General features: G+C 47.3%; 1 protein-coding gene across 1 annotated transcript in view; it reads left to right on the top strand.

Annotated features, from left to right (window-relative positions):
• Positions 1–479: 479 nt before the first annotated feature.
• The window catches only part of LOC131394532 (zinc finger protein 791-like), a 33,484-nt gene continuing 20,354 nt past the window's right edge, over positions 480–13,609 (top strand). Inside the window, exons 1-2 of the mRNA XM_058525908.1 lie at positions 480–2,084; positions 5,941–6,122. Coding sequence (XP_058381891.1) covers positions 6,015–6,122 — 108 coding nt within the window. The 5' untranslated portion in view covers positions 480–2,084; positions 5,941–6,014. The remainder of the gene's footprint in view (positions 2,085–5,940; positions 6,123–13,609) is intronic.

Below are 13,609 nucleotides of genomic sequence, written 5' to 3'. Positions count from 1 at the left end.
CTAGAACTGGCTTCAGCTAGCTTGCCTGTGGGAACCTTCTGTGGTTGGGCTCTTCCTGAAACTTTCCGTCTGCAAAACGCTCCAGAGATGATGTTAGTTTTTATCAGATCCTCGGTACCGCATTCTTTGCCTAGTTCCCTGGTCACAGTATCTGTGCCTGTGTACCTATTTGGCAAAACTATATCAGACTCCAGTTGTCAACAAAGATCAAAATGGAGAGACTAATTATTGCCTATGGTGGGGTGACTTCCAACTGTGTGTGTTTGTAAAGAAGGATCACTAGCTTTCAATGCAAGCGTCCCTGCAGAGGACGAGTTATGTATGGCTGGCGTTCTGCTCCCACACCTAAACTGAGGGGGCTGTCCCTCAGACACGAGGGGGCGAGTCTTGCAAACTGTCCAATCAGAGGCGGCGCCGGGGCAGGTGGGTGGGACGAAGCGCCCCACCCACCCCGGAAGTTGCTGCTCACTCGGGCCACGCTGGGGATCGCGTCTCCCCGCTGTTAAAGGCTCTACGTGGCTCTGCCGCCTATTCTGTCGGGTTGTGACCTGTACCGACCGCGGGAGTCATAGGAAGGACACCAGGGGTCCCAGGAAACGTAAAGATGGTGAGAGTTCGGCCTGGAGTCAGGATTTGGGGGAGGAGTGTCTGGCCCAACGCGGACTTCCCTTTTCGCTCCTGCGGTGCTCGCCTTGTCGCCTGCAGTTAACGGTCGCTGGTGGCTCTCTCGCAGCGTCTGTCACGCTGTGATCTGCACTGGCCGTGGGCGACATAGGAAGGACTCAGGGGGACCCGGGAGACTAGAAATGGTGAGTGTGCGGCCCCGGGTGAGGAGACGGGGAGGAGGGGCTGGTCGGAACCGGCCGTGGCGGGACCGGCCTCCCCGCGGTCGCCTCCGAGTCTGCGGACCCGAGTCCGCGGGGGCGCCGCTCGGACCTCAGTCCCCTCCGGCCGCAGCGTGGGGGCGGGGCCGGCAGCCGGGACCCCGGGCGTCCTGTGGTCACTGCGCGCGGCGACTTCGGCCCCGGAGCCTCTCTGGGCAGCTCTGCGCCCGCAGCCCCGCGTGTCCCCAGATGGTGCGGTGACCACGGGGGGGACATCAGGGACAGTCGTGACTCGGTCTCCGGGGCTCCTGCGTGGCAGGAGCTGTGGTCTGTGGGGTCCCCAGTCCCTCCTTTCTCCTCAGAGGGGCATCCGTTTTCTTCTGAATTTTCCGTATATTTGGGGAGCAGGGTCTCAAATCCACGAACCCGTCTCGCCAGTGTAGGTCTTCCTAGGGCTGGTAACAAATGCCTAAATTTCCAGTCTTTCCCGTGCGTTCCTAAAGGCTAACTTCCTGCCTTCGATTCACAGCGTTATTATCAACTATTTGTCCTCATTGGTGGATTTGAAACAGATTCAATATTTTAATTATCATTTTCTCACAGTCAATGGATGGCTGTATTTAGAAGATTTATTTTGTGTGTGTGGATATTTTACATGAGTGAAAAGCTGCCTATAATCACCTGGAACTATGTTGTGTGAAATCCTTGTGCCCCTCCCCCCAGGATCTTTCTGGGCACAGACAGCCTATGGGAAATCCTTTGGTTGGATATTCCTCTTGAGAAACCCTTTGGATGATCTGTCCTGTCAGCACTGTCCCTACCTGAGTTAGTCACCTTTAGAAGATTTCTTCAGTTTATTTTAGTCTGTTTTTCAATGACGACTTGAAACACAGTATAAAATATTTCCAAAGAGACAAGAAAGAGGTGAATTTCAGGGAAAACAAAATATTCCAGTTTTACATTGCATGTACTAATTCTTCTTTCCCTTTTTTCTTCCCATTGGGGTACTAATATTCTGATGTCTGTTCTTTTTTTTTTTTTATAATTTTATTTATTTTTCCCCCAAAGCCCCAGTAGATAGTTGTATGTCATAGTTGCACATCCTTCTAGTTGCTGTATGTGGGACGCGGCCTCAGCATGGCCAGAGAAGCAGTGCGTTGGTGTGCGCCCGGGATCCGAACCCGGGCCGCCAGCAGCGGAGCGCGCGCACTTAACCACTAAGCCACGGGGCCGGCCCTGATGTCTGTTCTTTTATCTTGGGTGAGTTCAAATGGATTTCCAGGGCTTAGACTTGCAGACCTAAAGTATTCAAGTATGTTTAATAGTTTATAAAAAAATTTGTCATGGAAATAATACTATGTTAACATCTTTTTTCCCCCAGAATGCAATACATTCTTGTGGGGTTTCTTGTTGAGCCGGCAAAGTGCCATAAAATTTTCTTCCCTCATTTCCACATAAAGTCTGGTTTGAGTGTTGTAACTGGACTTTTCAAAACTGTGTTCGTGTATTTAAAATATCAGTAGTGGTCCAAAAAACTCCAGTGGGGGCAGATGCCTGAGGACAAAGGACAATGAATCTAAGCTAAGGCCCCCTTGGGCCTGCAAAGGGAAGGACTTGAAGGCCCAGTTGTGCTTCCTGGGGAGCCTCCCCTGCAGGTGTTCTACTGCTCACACCCCCCATGGAAGGAGCCTCTATACTGAGAGGAGCTGCAGAGCCCTGGAAAGCTGGGGGTGCACGTGCACATGGGGGTGGGGGTGATGCCCTTTCTGAGGTTGTAACTGTGGTTTCCTTGGACCTACTTCTAGACTTGGAGTTTTGCATCCGCAAGGTAGATGCACTCAGAGTGTAATTTGTTTACTTTGAGAAAGTCTGTGAAAGTCAGGAGTTCTGTGTCCTGGATTAGGGTCCATTAATTTGGGAGTTCATTTGGGTCAGAACCTTAAACTGAGTCCAGCTGAGTTTTCCTCATTGTGAGAAGGGAAGCCTGAGAGAGGGAGCATTTGCATTATTCCCTGGGGAGAGGGGATGTGTGGAGCTCCCAGAGTTCACTCCTGTGGCTGCTCAGGTGCCCCACCCTCCTCCACCAGGGACTGACCCACTCCAGGGGTTCTGTCTCAACCAGGAGGGTCAGGAATATGGAAGCTTCTGAGTGTGGCTTTCCTTCTGTCCCGTGCGAAGCAGGCTGCTTATCTGCTGATTCCAGTATTTGTGTTTCTTTCCTTTGGATTCCTTTATCGATTGAATAGTGCAGCCCTTTGGCTCTAGTTTCTCTTAGCACTTGGGACCTGACACTGTAAGTTGGTTGAGAGATAAGATGTGAAGAAAGCAAGAAAATTGTTTCGTTTCTTGATCAGTTTTCATATGTGCATGCCTCTAGAGAACATCAAAATTTAAAAGGCTAGAATAATTGAAATTCTATTTTAACGGATGTGAGGAAATCTTCTGAAAGCTTATGTAATTCTTTGAAAACCCCACTTATTCCTGAAAATACCTTCAGTGCGAGATATAGGGGATGGACCAACTAGGATGCTGCATGTCGTTTTAGTTACAAAGAGAGTTGAAAATTTTATTTTGTATGGTTTACAGTTTTGTAACTGTTAGTGTTTTAAAAAGTTCAATCTTAGGATGATTTCCTATGTATAAGAGTTAAAATTAAAGAATATAAATTTCTGTTTACTTGAAATAAATTCGTGAGACATCAAAGTCTAATTTAAAAAGACTCACTGCCAACATATCCTGGTCCCCTCCAGCACCCCCAAATACACAGTTTTGATCATTTTTGAGACTCATGTTAGTGTTTCTTTATGTAAATAATTTGAGAATGCATATTTTTCTTATCCACTTTGTCCTTGTAGTGAGCAGTCAGACTCCACATTTCTGCATGACTGCTCACAGCTTCAGCCCCACCCCACCCTCTTCCCCTTGTGCCCCCACCTGGACAAGCTGATGAGAAAGCCTGGGTGTTCTCTCCTCTGGAGCAGGCAGGAGATGCCACCACACAAGCCCCTGCCTGTGTGCAGAACTCTTGCCCCGGCCCCACCCCCAAGCCCAGTGCACACCCAGGCCAGGCTCCATTCCTTGCTTTCTGAGCCCTTCCAGAGCTGCTTGAGAGGCCAGCCCTGCCCTCCCCCTCAGACCCCTATCATATGAGCCCTAAGCCTTTTCCAACTCTGTGTGTGTGTGTGTGTGTGCGCACGCGCCACACTGGCATCAGTCTCAACAAGGGACCCACCCCTCTGCAGTGACCATAACAGTTGTGCCCTGAGCAGCGTGTCCAGACATGACCTCCACCCGTGGGTCTGTCTTCTCCTGCTCTGACTTGCTCACCTGCTCTGCTGCCTGGTGGCGGCCTGCACTGTGGGCTGCGGCTTGCTGGGGAGCCTGTGCTGTGAGCTGTGCTGCCCCGTGTTGCAGCGTTGACCCACCAAGCCTCAGTGCAAGGTTCAGCTGACCAGAGTTGCCAGTTTGAAGAATTTATAGGCATTTGGCAGCAGGGCTATTGGATTGGGGCCTCTTTAAAGTGGTCTTGTTTCAGTGTCTTTGCTGGGGTTTATCTGTGTGTTAGAGTGAAGCTGTGACAGAGGCTGTGTTGACCTCACATTCCCCAGGGATGGGGGTGTAGACAGGGGCTGTACCCTGTGCAAGAAGAGGGCTCATCAGTGGTCACTCCTGAAAGAGCAGTCATTTATTTATTTATTTATTTATTTTTTATGAAGATCAGCTCTGAGCTAACATCCATGCCAATCCTCCTCTTTTTTTTTTTGCTGAGGAAGACTGGCCCTTGGCTAACATCTGTGCCCATCTTCCTCCACTTTATATGGGACACTGCCACAGCGTGGCCTGACAAGCGGTGCGTGGGTATGCGCCCGGGATCGGAACCCCGGGGCCGCCACCAGTGGAGCGCGTGCACTTAACCGCTAAGCAACAGGGCCAGCCCAAAGTGCAGTCATTTAAAAGAAGAGAAGACAGGGAGAAAGGCAGGCAGTGGGTGGCAGGCTGAGTCCACACTCCTAACACCAGAGGGCTCACCAGGACCCTTAAATACCTCTGCTGCTGCTGCCCCTGTTCTACTGTGACAAACATCCTGACCTTGGGGCTATAGGGGACAACACTCACGGCACCCCTGTGGCACAAGGTATTAGTTCAAACCTGACTTAAGCCCAGGGTTTAAACCTTATAAAGCAACCAGTTGTCATGAGGGAGGCTCCTAACCCTGATGGCACTATTTTGAGGCTCTTGGGTGGAAAAAAATTTATAAATACCGGGGTGGAGAGGCACGCTTTCTTCTGAAGTGTATCCCATGAGGAAGCAAACAAAACAGGAGAGATCAAAAGAAAGAAAACAATAGATAAAACAGTGAATCAAAGGGCCACAATTTGACCCAATTGGACATCCAGAATATACTAAAATAATTTACATAACAAAACAGATAAAGGTACACTGCTTGGCTTTTGGGCCTCTACAACACAGGTTCTGAGTTAATTTTGCTATCTGATGTAATGCACTAATTCACAAACCTTCATTCAAGCAGTTAATCAACGCTAGGGGTCAAATTACAGTTATGCCTGGGATCCCACTAAATTTAAGCAACACCCCTGATGATCTTAGGGGTGTTAATGAATACAATACAGAGGACAAATAGGACAAGTGTTTCATCTTTGCCATCAGAACTATGGTCTTGCCTAAACTCTCCATGGTCATAACACCCATTGTCCTAAAATGTCCCATGGTGAGCTGGGAAGCTCTGATCCAATGATCAAGAATTAAAATTAACTGAAATCTTTACCACTTACAAATTGGTTTGACAAATTGGGACCCAAGTGACTTACCCCTCAAATAGTGTAGATAATATGGCCCAATGTAAAATACACAGGGCCTTGAAGGATTGAAAACTGTACAGAAACCCTAGTTAACAAATGATTGATTATTCCCAGTGCTTCTTTTCACAGCCCAATTTGTCCTGTTAAGCTTGGAAAGAATGAATGACACCACAGAGTGGTTTACCTCAACCTTGCAGCTGTGTTTGCACCACACAGAACTCTATACCCAGTCCCCAACAGTGTGGAAATTACTGACTACAACCAATCAGCAATTGATAAACATCCTGTTCTCACAGATTTGGCTGTCTGTTCTGTCAGTGCCTATGTCAACAGCCTCTCAGCTGCACTTGGCCTTCCCCTCTGAAGGGATATGATGCACCTTTACTGGGTTCTCCTCATGGATCTTCAACAGCTGTGCCCTCCCACACAGTCATTGCAGCAGGATCTGAACTGCATCCTGGTTGCTCCAAGAACACAGGTATGAGGTTACATTAATGACATCTCCTCTGAGGACATTCAGGACATACACATATTGATAAAGGAGCTCACAAAAAGTGGATGGGACATTGCCACTCATGATGTGAGGCCCTGACAACTTTGTTAAATTTCTGGAAATTATTTGATAATCTGAGACCCGCTCCTTCTCTGACACCATGAAGAGATAGCTATCGTTCCCCTCAGTACCCACAACATCTACTGAGTTCTTTTGTTGTTCCAGAGGTAACATATTTCTTGTATACAAATTCTACTTGAGCCCATTTGTGCTTTTACTTGCAAATTTGCCACCTTAAGTGGGCACCCCTACCACAAATGTCTGGAGACTGTCTTCAAATTGTCATACAACCAACACTCCTGTTAGTGCCCTCAGAGACTCCTTCACTATAGAGGCCTCAGTGACCTTCCATCATCCTCCTGGTGTACTCATGATGGCTGTAAGTTGTCCATAGGCTTCTGATGCAGGAACTTGCCCTAGGCCCCACAGTATATGCCATTAGAGCTACAATGACCTCTACTTGTAAGGCGATCCAGCAAGTAGATGGCCCTGAGCATGGGACCATCAGTCCATTTTGACTTGGGACCTAGAAGGAGTACTCTAAGAGCCCAATATGGGTACTAAGACCCCCTGGAGACATGATGGAGCCAAGCCTGGGCCCTCTGGGATAACCTACCTGCAGGAGGGGGTGGTCTTCTCTGTCCTCAAGTCCCTTGCCAGGTGCCATGGTGTTGAAGGAGGTCACCTTTTCCAGAACCCCAGGCTGCTGGGGGATGTCTTGAGGACTCCCTGAGTGAAAAGCAATGGGAGTTCATGGACTTAAGGATGATATCACCGCATTTGTACACATGGAGCTCAGGCAGAGTTGCTGCTTTTCCTGTCTTAATTGGGACATCTCTGATGCAGAAGTGGACACAAGGGCTGGTCATCACACTGACCATACATCCAGCAGTCATCTTAGCACCAACCAACAATTTGCTCCAGCTGCAGACGTTACAGACTGTGAGTGATTCCCTGAGAGTTGCCCCTTTGTGGAAAAGAACTCCAGGAATCTCATGTCTCACAGTTACCTACAACAGAAATCAAAGTAACACGTCTCTACACATACGAAGGCCACACACCATTCCTCACCAGGGCATTCTTTATCCTCGTGGCAGTTCCGGACACTACTGATAGTAACAAAGGGACTCATTTCACTTTTCAGAGTATACAATGCTGGGCTCTTCACAAGGCATTCAGTGGAAGGTTCTCCTCTCTTCTGAGTCTCAGGGTGCAGGCGTTACCGAGCACCATAATGGTTTATTGAAATAAGTTCAAATTAGTGGAATGAAAGAAGGTCTGTTTATGTCATCAGTCAGTCATCAGGGGTGATTATTAATGCATCTGTCCTTTTCTTCCTAGTAGACTTTACTTTTTTTTAAGAGCACTTTTATGTTCCCAGAAAACTTGATCAGAAAGTACAGAGGTTTCCCACATAACCCCTCTGTCTCCACACAGTTGGCCTTATATTTTATATCTTGTATTACTTGTTGTACATTTGTTGCATTTGATGAGCCAATTTGATGCATGAGAGTTCACACTTTACATTAGTGTTGACTCTGTGTTATACAATCTCTGGGCTTTGGCTAATGTAGAATGACCTGTCTCCATCATTTCTGGATCATATGGGATACTTGCTGTGTCCTAAAAATCTCCTGTGCTCCACCTATTCATTCATCCCTCCCTCCCACCCCCAAATCCCTGGCAACCAATGAGCTTAGAGTGCCTTCTACCCTTATCTTTTCCAGAAAGTCACATGGTTGGAATCACACAGTGTGTAGCCTTGTCATATTGGCTTCTTTCATTAGCAATGATTTTAGAATTTCTCCATGTCTTTGTGGCTTGATAACCTCATTTCTATTCATCACTGAGGAATGTTTTATCCTAGGGATGTATCAGTGATTGTTTATCCATTCGCCTATTGAAATTATCTTGGTTACATCTAGGTCGTGATAATTATGCATAAAGCTCCTATAAACGTGCGTGTGCGGGGTTTTTGTGAACATCAGTTTTCAACTCATTTGGGTAAATTTGAAGAAAATGATTGCTACATCTTTTGTAAGTGTAGGCTTACTTTTAAGAAACTGCCGTTCTTCCAAAGTAGGCATATCAGTTTCCATTCCCACCAGCACTGAATGAGGGTTCCTGTTCTCCATCTTCACCGTCGTTCGGTGTTCTCAGTGTTTTTCATTTCAGCCATTGTAACAAGTGTCTGGTGATACCTCATTCTTCTTTTATTTGCAATTTCCTCATGACATGATTTTGGGCATCTTTTCCTGTGCTTATGTACCATCTGTATATTATTGTTGAAGTGTGTGTTCAAATCTTTTGCCCATTTTTAACTTGGTTGTTTGTCTTCCTTTTGTTGAGTTTTAAGAGTTCTTTGGATGTTTTGGGTTCCCGTCCTTTACCAGATAAGTGATTTTCAAAGATTTTTTGCCAGTTTGTGGCTTATGTTTTCATTCTCTAAACATCGTATTTCACTATGGAAGTGGAAGCTTTTAATTTTTTTTTATAATGCAAGGCATTTTTTTTTTTTTTTTTTTTTTGTGAGGAGATCAGCCCTGAGCTAACATCCGCCAATCCTCCTCTTTTTTTGCTGAGGAAGACGGCCCTGGGCTAACATCGGTGCCCATCTTCCTCCACCTTATATGGGACGCCGCCACAGCATGGCTTACCAAGCAGTGCGTCGGTGCGCGCCCGGGATCCGAACCAGCGAACCCCGGGCCGCCGCAGCGGAGCGCGCGCACCTAACCGCTTGCGCCACCGGGCCGGCCCCGGAAGCTTTTAATTTTAATGAAGTCAAATTTATTTCTTTCCATCTTGGATCTTGCTTTTGGTATTGTATCTAAAAATTAATCACTAAACCCAAAGTCACCTAGATTTTCTCTTCTTTCGTCTTTTAGGAGTGTTGTAGATTTACATTTTATACTCAGATCTATGATTCATTTTTAATTAATTTTTGTGAAAAATGCAAAGTCTGTGTCTAGATTCTTTTTTTTTTTTTTTTTTTTTTTGCCTTTGGATGGCCAGTTTTTCTCGTTTTATTTGTTGAAAAGACTATGTTTTCCCATGGAATTGCCTTTGGTCGTTTGTCAAAGATGAGTTCACTATATTTGTGTGGATGTGTAGGAAAAAATCTACTTTTATATATTAACATTTTATCATTCAGCCTCCCACTACACTCTTCTTAGTTTAAGGGGTTTCTTGGTTATTGGGGATTCTTTGAGATTTTCTCCATAGACAAAATTGTGCCACAAGGACAGTTGTATTTCCTGCTTCCCAATCTATGTACCTTTTATTTCCTTTTTGTATCTAATTGAATTAACTAAGAATTCCACTACAAAGTTGTCTAGGAGTGGTGGGATGGAACATCCTTGCCTTCTTCCTAATGTTACTGGAAAGCATCTAGTTCTTTCAGTGTAGTCCACTAATATTAATCAAGAGCCCAGTTGATATCGTTGTAGGTTTGGGCAGAGGGGAAGCATTCTCTAGTCCAGTGATTGGGTCTCAATCTTTAAGTGAGCCTGTGTCCCTGGACTTGACTTCCTGTGATGTAATAAGGAAGATATTTGGTCTTTGACCTCAGTTCCTAGGAAAAACCTATTGAAGCCCTTGGGATTACTTGGCTGATAAGAGTGATCAAACGTCTTTTGTTTTAATGTGGCAACTCTTGGCCAGCTCCTAGATGGCTTCAGCATGGGGGTTGGACACCAGAAACACCAAGCCTTGATTAGAGACTCGGAGCTTACAGCCCCAGTGTATAGGGCTCCCAGCATCTGTCTGAGTTGATACCAACTTTCTCGGGTCACGTCCTGGGAATGCGGTGGTTTGAAACATAAAGGTGCATCTAACACATCTCCACAGTGGGATCTGCCTGGGTGCATCCTCATCTAACCCTTGGGCATCAACATCATGTCTTCCCAGAGCGGGTCTTGAGGCCATTTCCAGCTCTTAAGTTTCCCATTTCAACCCTACTCTGTGCCCGCTTGCTGGGAAACATATTTAAATGCAACATCTGCCCCACTCTGGAAATTTACTTCGTGTTGACGTTAAAATCAAAAGAACCAGTTTTTTTGCCAGTAAAATGAGTTTATTCAGGAATAGCAGGGGAAGTACAATTCAGGACATGCAAACTATGGTGAACCATCAGCAGGTAGGGAGAACAGAACAGATGGCCTTGCTTTTATAGAGGAAAGGAGGAAGCTGGGAGGGGCTGTTTGGAACAGAAGTCCATTGAAGGAGAAGGAGAGTTCAGGGTGGTGACAGTGGCTGAGTGTGGTGTTTTCTAATTGGCTGAGTATGGTGGTTTCTCATTGGCTGGGCTGTTGCTGGGTAAGGAGAAATTCTTCCTTCCTCCTGCTGTGTCTGTAGAGTAAGCTTCCTCCTGTTGGGGAATGGGAGGTACACTTCTTTGTGTTTGGGGTCTGCAAGGTATGGCAAGTAGTAGCGCATGAGAGCTCCCCCTTCAGGGCTTCCTGACTCCATTTTAAATGAGATTTCCTGTATTTGTCTTCACATTTGCAACCCCAGGTGACTGTGAGGTGAGGCAGTGGCAGAACCCAGATCCCATGTCATGAGGCACAGGCCCCTGGAACACAATACTCCCCACTGTCACATAAACATCACAACAAATACAGTTTCACAATAGTCTCAATACCACCACCAAGAATGTCAAAAAGAGATGCGCTGCCTTGTCCCAGCTCTGGGAGTCCCTTAGGCACCTGGTGGTACCTAAATCACTTTGAGATCTCTGGTACATTCCACCTTGTGGTTTCAGTGGCTCATGTGCTGACCACACCCAGCCTCCTCACTTCAGAACCTGCCTCTAGAGTGAATTTGGAGCCTGTGCACCAAGGCCAGTGCTTACTTTTTCTGGAACAGGACTCACCCTACAGAGTTCCAGCCCTGAGACCTGTAGGAAATGGTAATCTCAGCCAGACCCTCCAGAGTTGCGGGGGCCCCCTTCCTTAACATGGCTTCCAGAATGCAACCGATACCACGCCAAAGGAAGTGGTGGGAAATGGCAGGACTTCTGCCTTTCCTGAAGTGCGCAGGCACAAGAGGTGGTGTCTCCACCTTGTTGGAGGCCACACCCACTGTTTCTTGAAGGGAAGAGGCAGAAATGAGCCAATCCACATCCCAACTTGCTCCTTCAACAAATTCCATTGGTTTCCTGGGTCCCCAAGGTGATGTCTCTGTGGCTGGGAGACCTGGGGTCTGAGGTCCCGAGGCCTCCACCCCCCGTCAGTGAACTTTCCAGGGCGGGGCAGTGATCAAGGCCTCGGTGAGGAGGGCCCACAGGGCTGTCTCCCCGACGTCTACTCGCAGGTGAGACCTCAGGGGGTGATGGGTCACAGACCACGGAGCCTGCAGCAGAGGACACGGCAGCTGGGTGAGGACGCACAGACCTTTGTTGTCCTCGCTGAGCTTCCACTGGGAAAGCAAAGTGAGGAAGGGGCGTGTGGTGAGGGGCGCATTTCTGGAAGTGATCACAGCAGCGTGAGGGGCTGGAACACGATGATCACTGCAGCCATCGTGGGTCCTGACTCTCCCCTCTTCAGGGCCTGGGCTGTGTGTCTCTGGGCCATTGTCTCTGAGGGTTTGTGACTTTGGGTGTCTGTGTGTGGGTTTGTACACATATATGTCCAGTGAGTAAGCCTGTGAGATTTTGTATGTCTGTTTGGGGAGCTGTGTGTGTATGTCCTTAAAATCTGGAATGCTTTTATTTCACTTGGTGCCTAATTGCCCTGGTAGCACCTCCCTCACCATGTTGAATTAGAACTGACATGAGCAGACAAATCCCTGTCTTCTTTCTGATTGTATTAATCATGTGTTTTATTTTGTCTTTTAAGATCTGTTCACATTGTCAGGGGCCTCTCAGACATGGGGAGACACTGCCCCTCCCAGGGGGACCTAACTCCACGTTGGCAGTGGACAGCCTGTCTGGAGCAGGCCTTTCATGTGCACACCACCCGGTCCAGTGCCCTGTCGCTACAGACCTCCTTATCCACCTCTCACACACCAAGACGATAGCTCCCCTGCCCTAAACCAACCCAGAGCCAGGTACCCCATGACTAAGCACCGTCCCTACACTCCAAAGTGTGTTGGAGTTGTTCAAAGTAGCCAGTCCAAAGGTGCTTATACTCTGCCCTGACTTACATTTCCTATGGAACCCCAAATAAAGGCTGTGGCCTAGGTTTTTGTCCCACTTCTGATTCCCTGTGACCCTGCCTGGCATGGCATGCCCCCTTATCTTGGGAAATGTACATAGCAAAAGTCTTTCAATGTCATTGGCCTGTTTGTGTTGTCACATAGTCATCTCCATAAATTACAATCTCAAGGGTACAAATTGGACACTGATCCTAAGGAAAAAGTGTTCAGTTAAGATGGTTGAGCCACCATGGAGGACTGAGTGAGGTCTGTGGGAATATGAGTCCACAGCAGAGGTGATGTTTACCAAGGAGCCTGCAGCAGAGGACATGGGTGCTGAGTGAGGAGATTGTCACCTTTGTCCCCTCACTGAGCTCACAGTAGAAAAGCAAAGTGACAAAGGGACAATTCATGATGAGTGAGTTTCTAGATGCATTTGTAGCAGTGAGAGGGGCTGGAACATCATGACTCCAGCCTTTTTGGGCCCTGACTCTGCCATCCAGTCTCCCATTTTGTGTTTTTTGTAGAGATGTGCTTTTTGTCCTGTGTGGTGTCAGGAAGGGTGAAATTCCCTCCCCATCTGGAGGAGCTGAGACACCCTCTTTGGGGGTTGGCTTGGGAGCCAGGAGACACCCCTCTACCAGGTGGGATGGGAGTGAGAACAATGCACTGTGTGAAGGTCTGGGCCTGTGATGAGGTCTGTGTGAAGCTTCCATGTGAATGTGTGTGTGTCTCTCTCTGAGCCCTGATGTGCAAGAAGGATTGATGTGACAGCCCTTCTGGTGGGTGGTTTGGTGAACAAAGCAGAGCAAACATCCCTGTTTGGTTTAAAGCTAACATTTTACGAGAGAAGAAAGAAAATATATAAGTAAAATTAGACCATGTGTCTGGTGGTGATTGGCCCTGAAGAGTAAAGAAAAGTGGGGAGGAGTGCAGAGGGCTTGGGTTCTGTGTGTCTATGGGTACGTCTATGTGTCTCTGAACCGTGAACTCTGAGGATTTGTGAGTTTGTGTGTCTGTGTGTGTCCTCTTATATGTGCCATGACAAGGTCTGCTTGATTTTGTTTCTGTCTGTGGGGCTCTGTGTGTATGTCTTTTGAAATCTGGAATGGTGGTTTTTTTTCCGTGTTCTTGCCTAATAGTCCTGGTAGCACCTTTCCTACCACGTTGGGTAGAACTGGTGAGAGCTGACATTTCTGTCTTCTCTCTGATCTTAGAGAGAAAGCCTTCAGTCTTTCACCATCAAGAATGATGTCAGCTGTGGGTGTTTCACTGATGCT

Source organism: Diceros bicornis, chromosome 30, assembly GCF_020826845.1.
Source record: "Diceros bicornis minor isolate mBicDic1 chromosome 30, mDicBic1.mat.cur, whole genome shotgun sequence".
Lineage (NCBI taxonomy): Eukaryota > Metazoa > Chordata > Mammalia > Perissodactyla > Rhinocerotidae > Diceros > Diceros bicornis.
The sequence above is the reverse complement of the archived record's forward strand: the minus strand, read 5'-3'. Positions and strand labels throughout refer to the sequence as shown.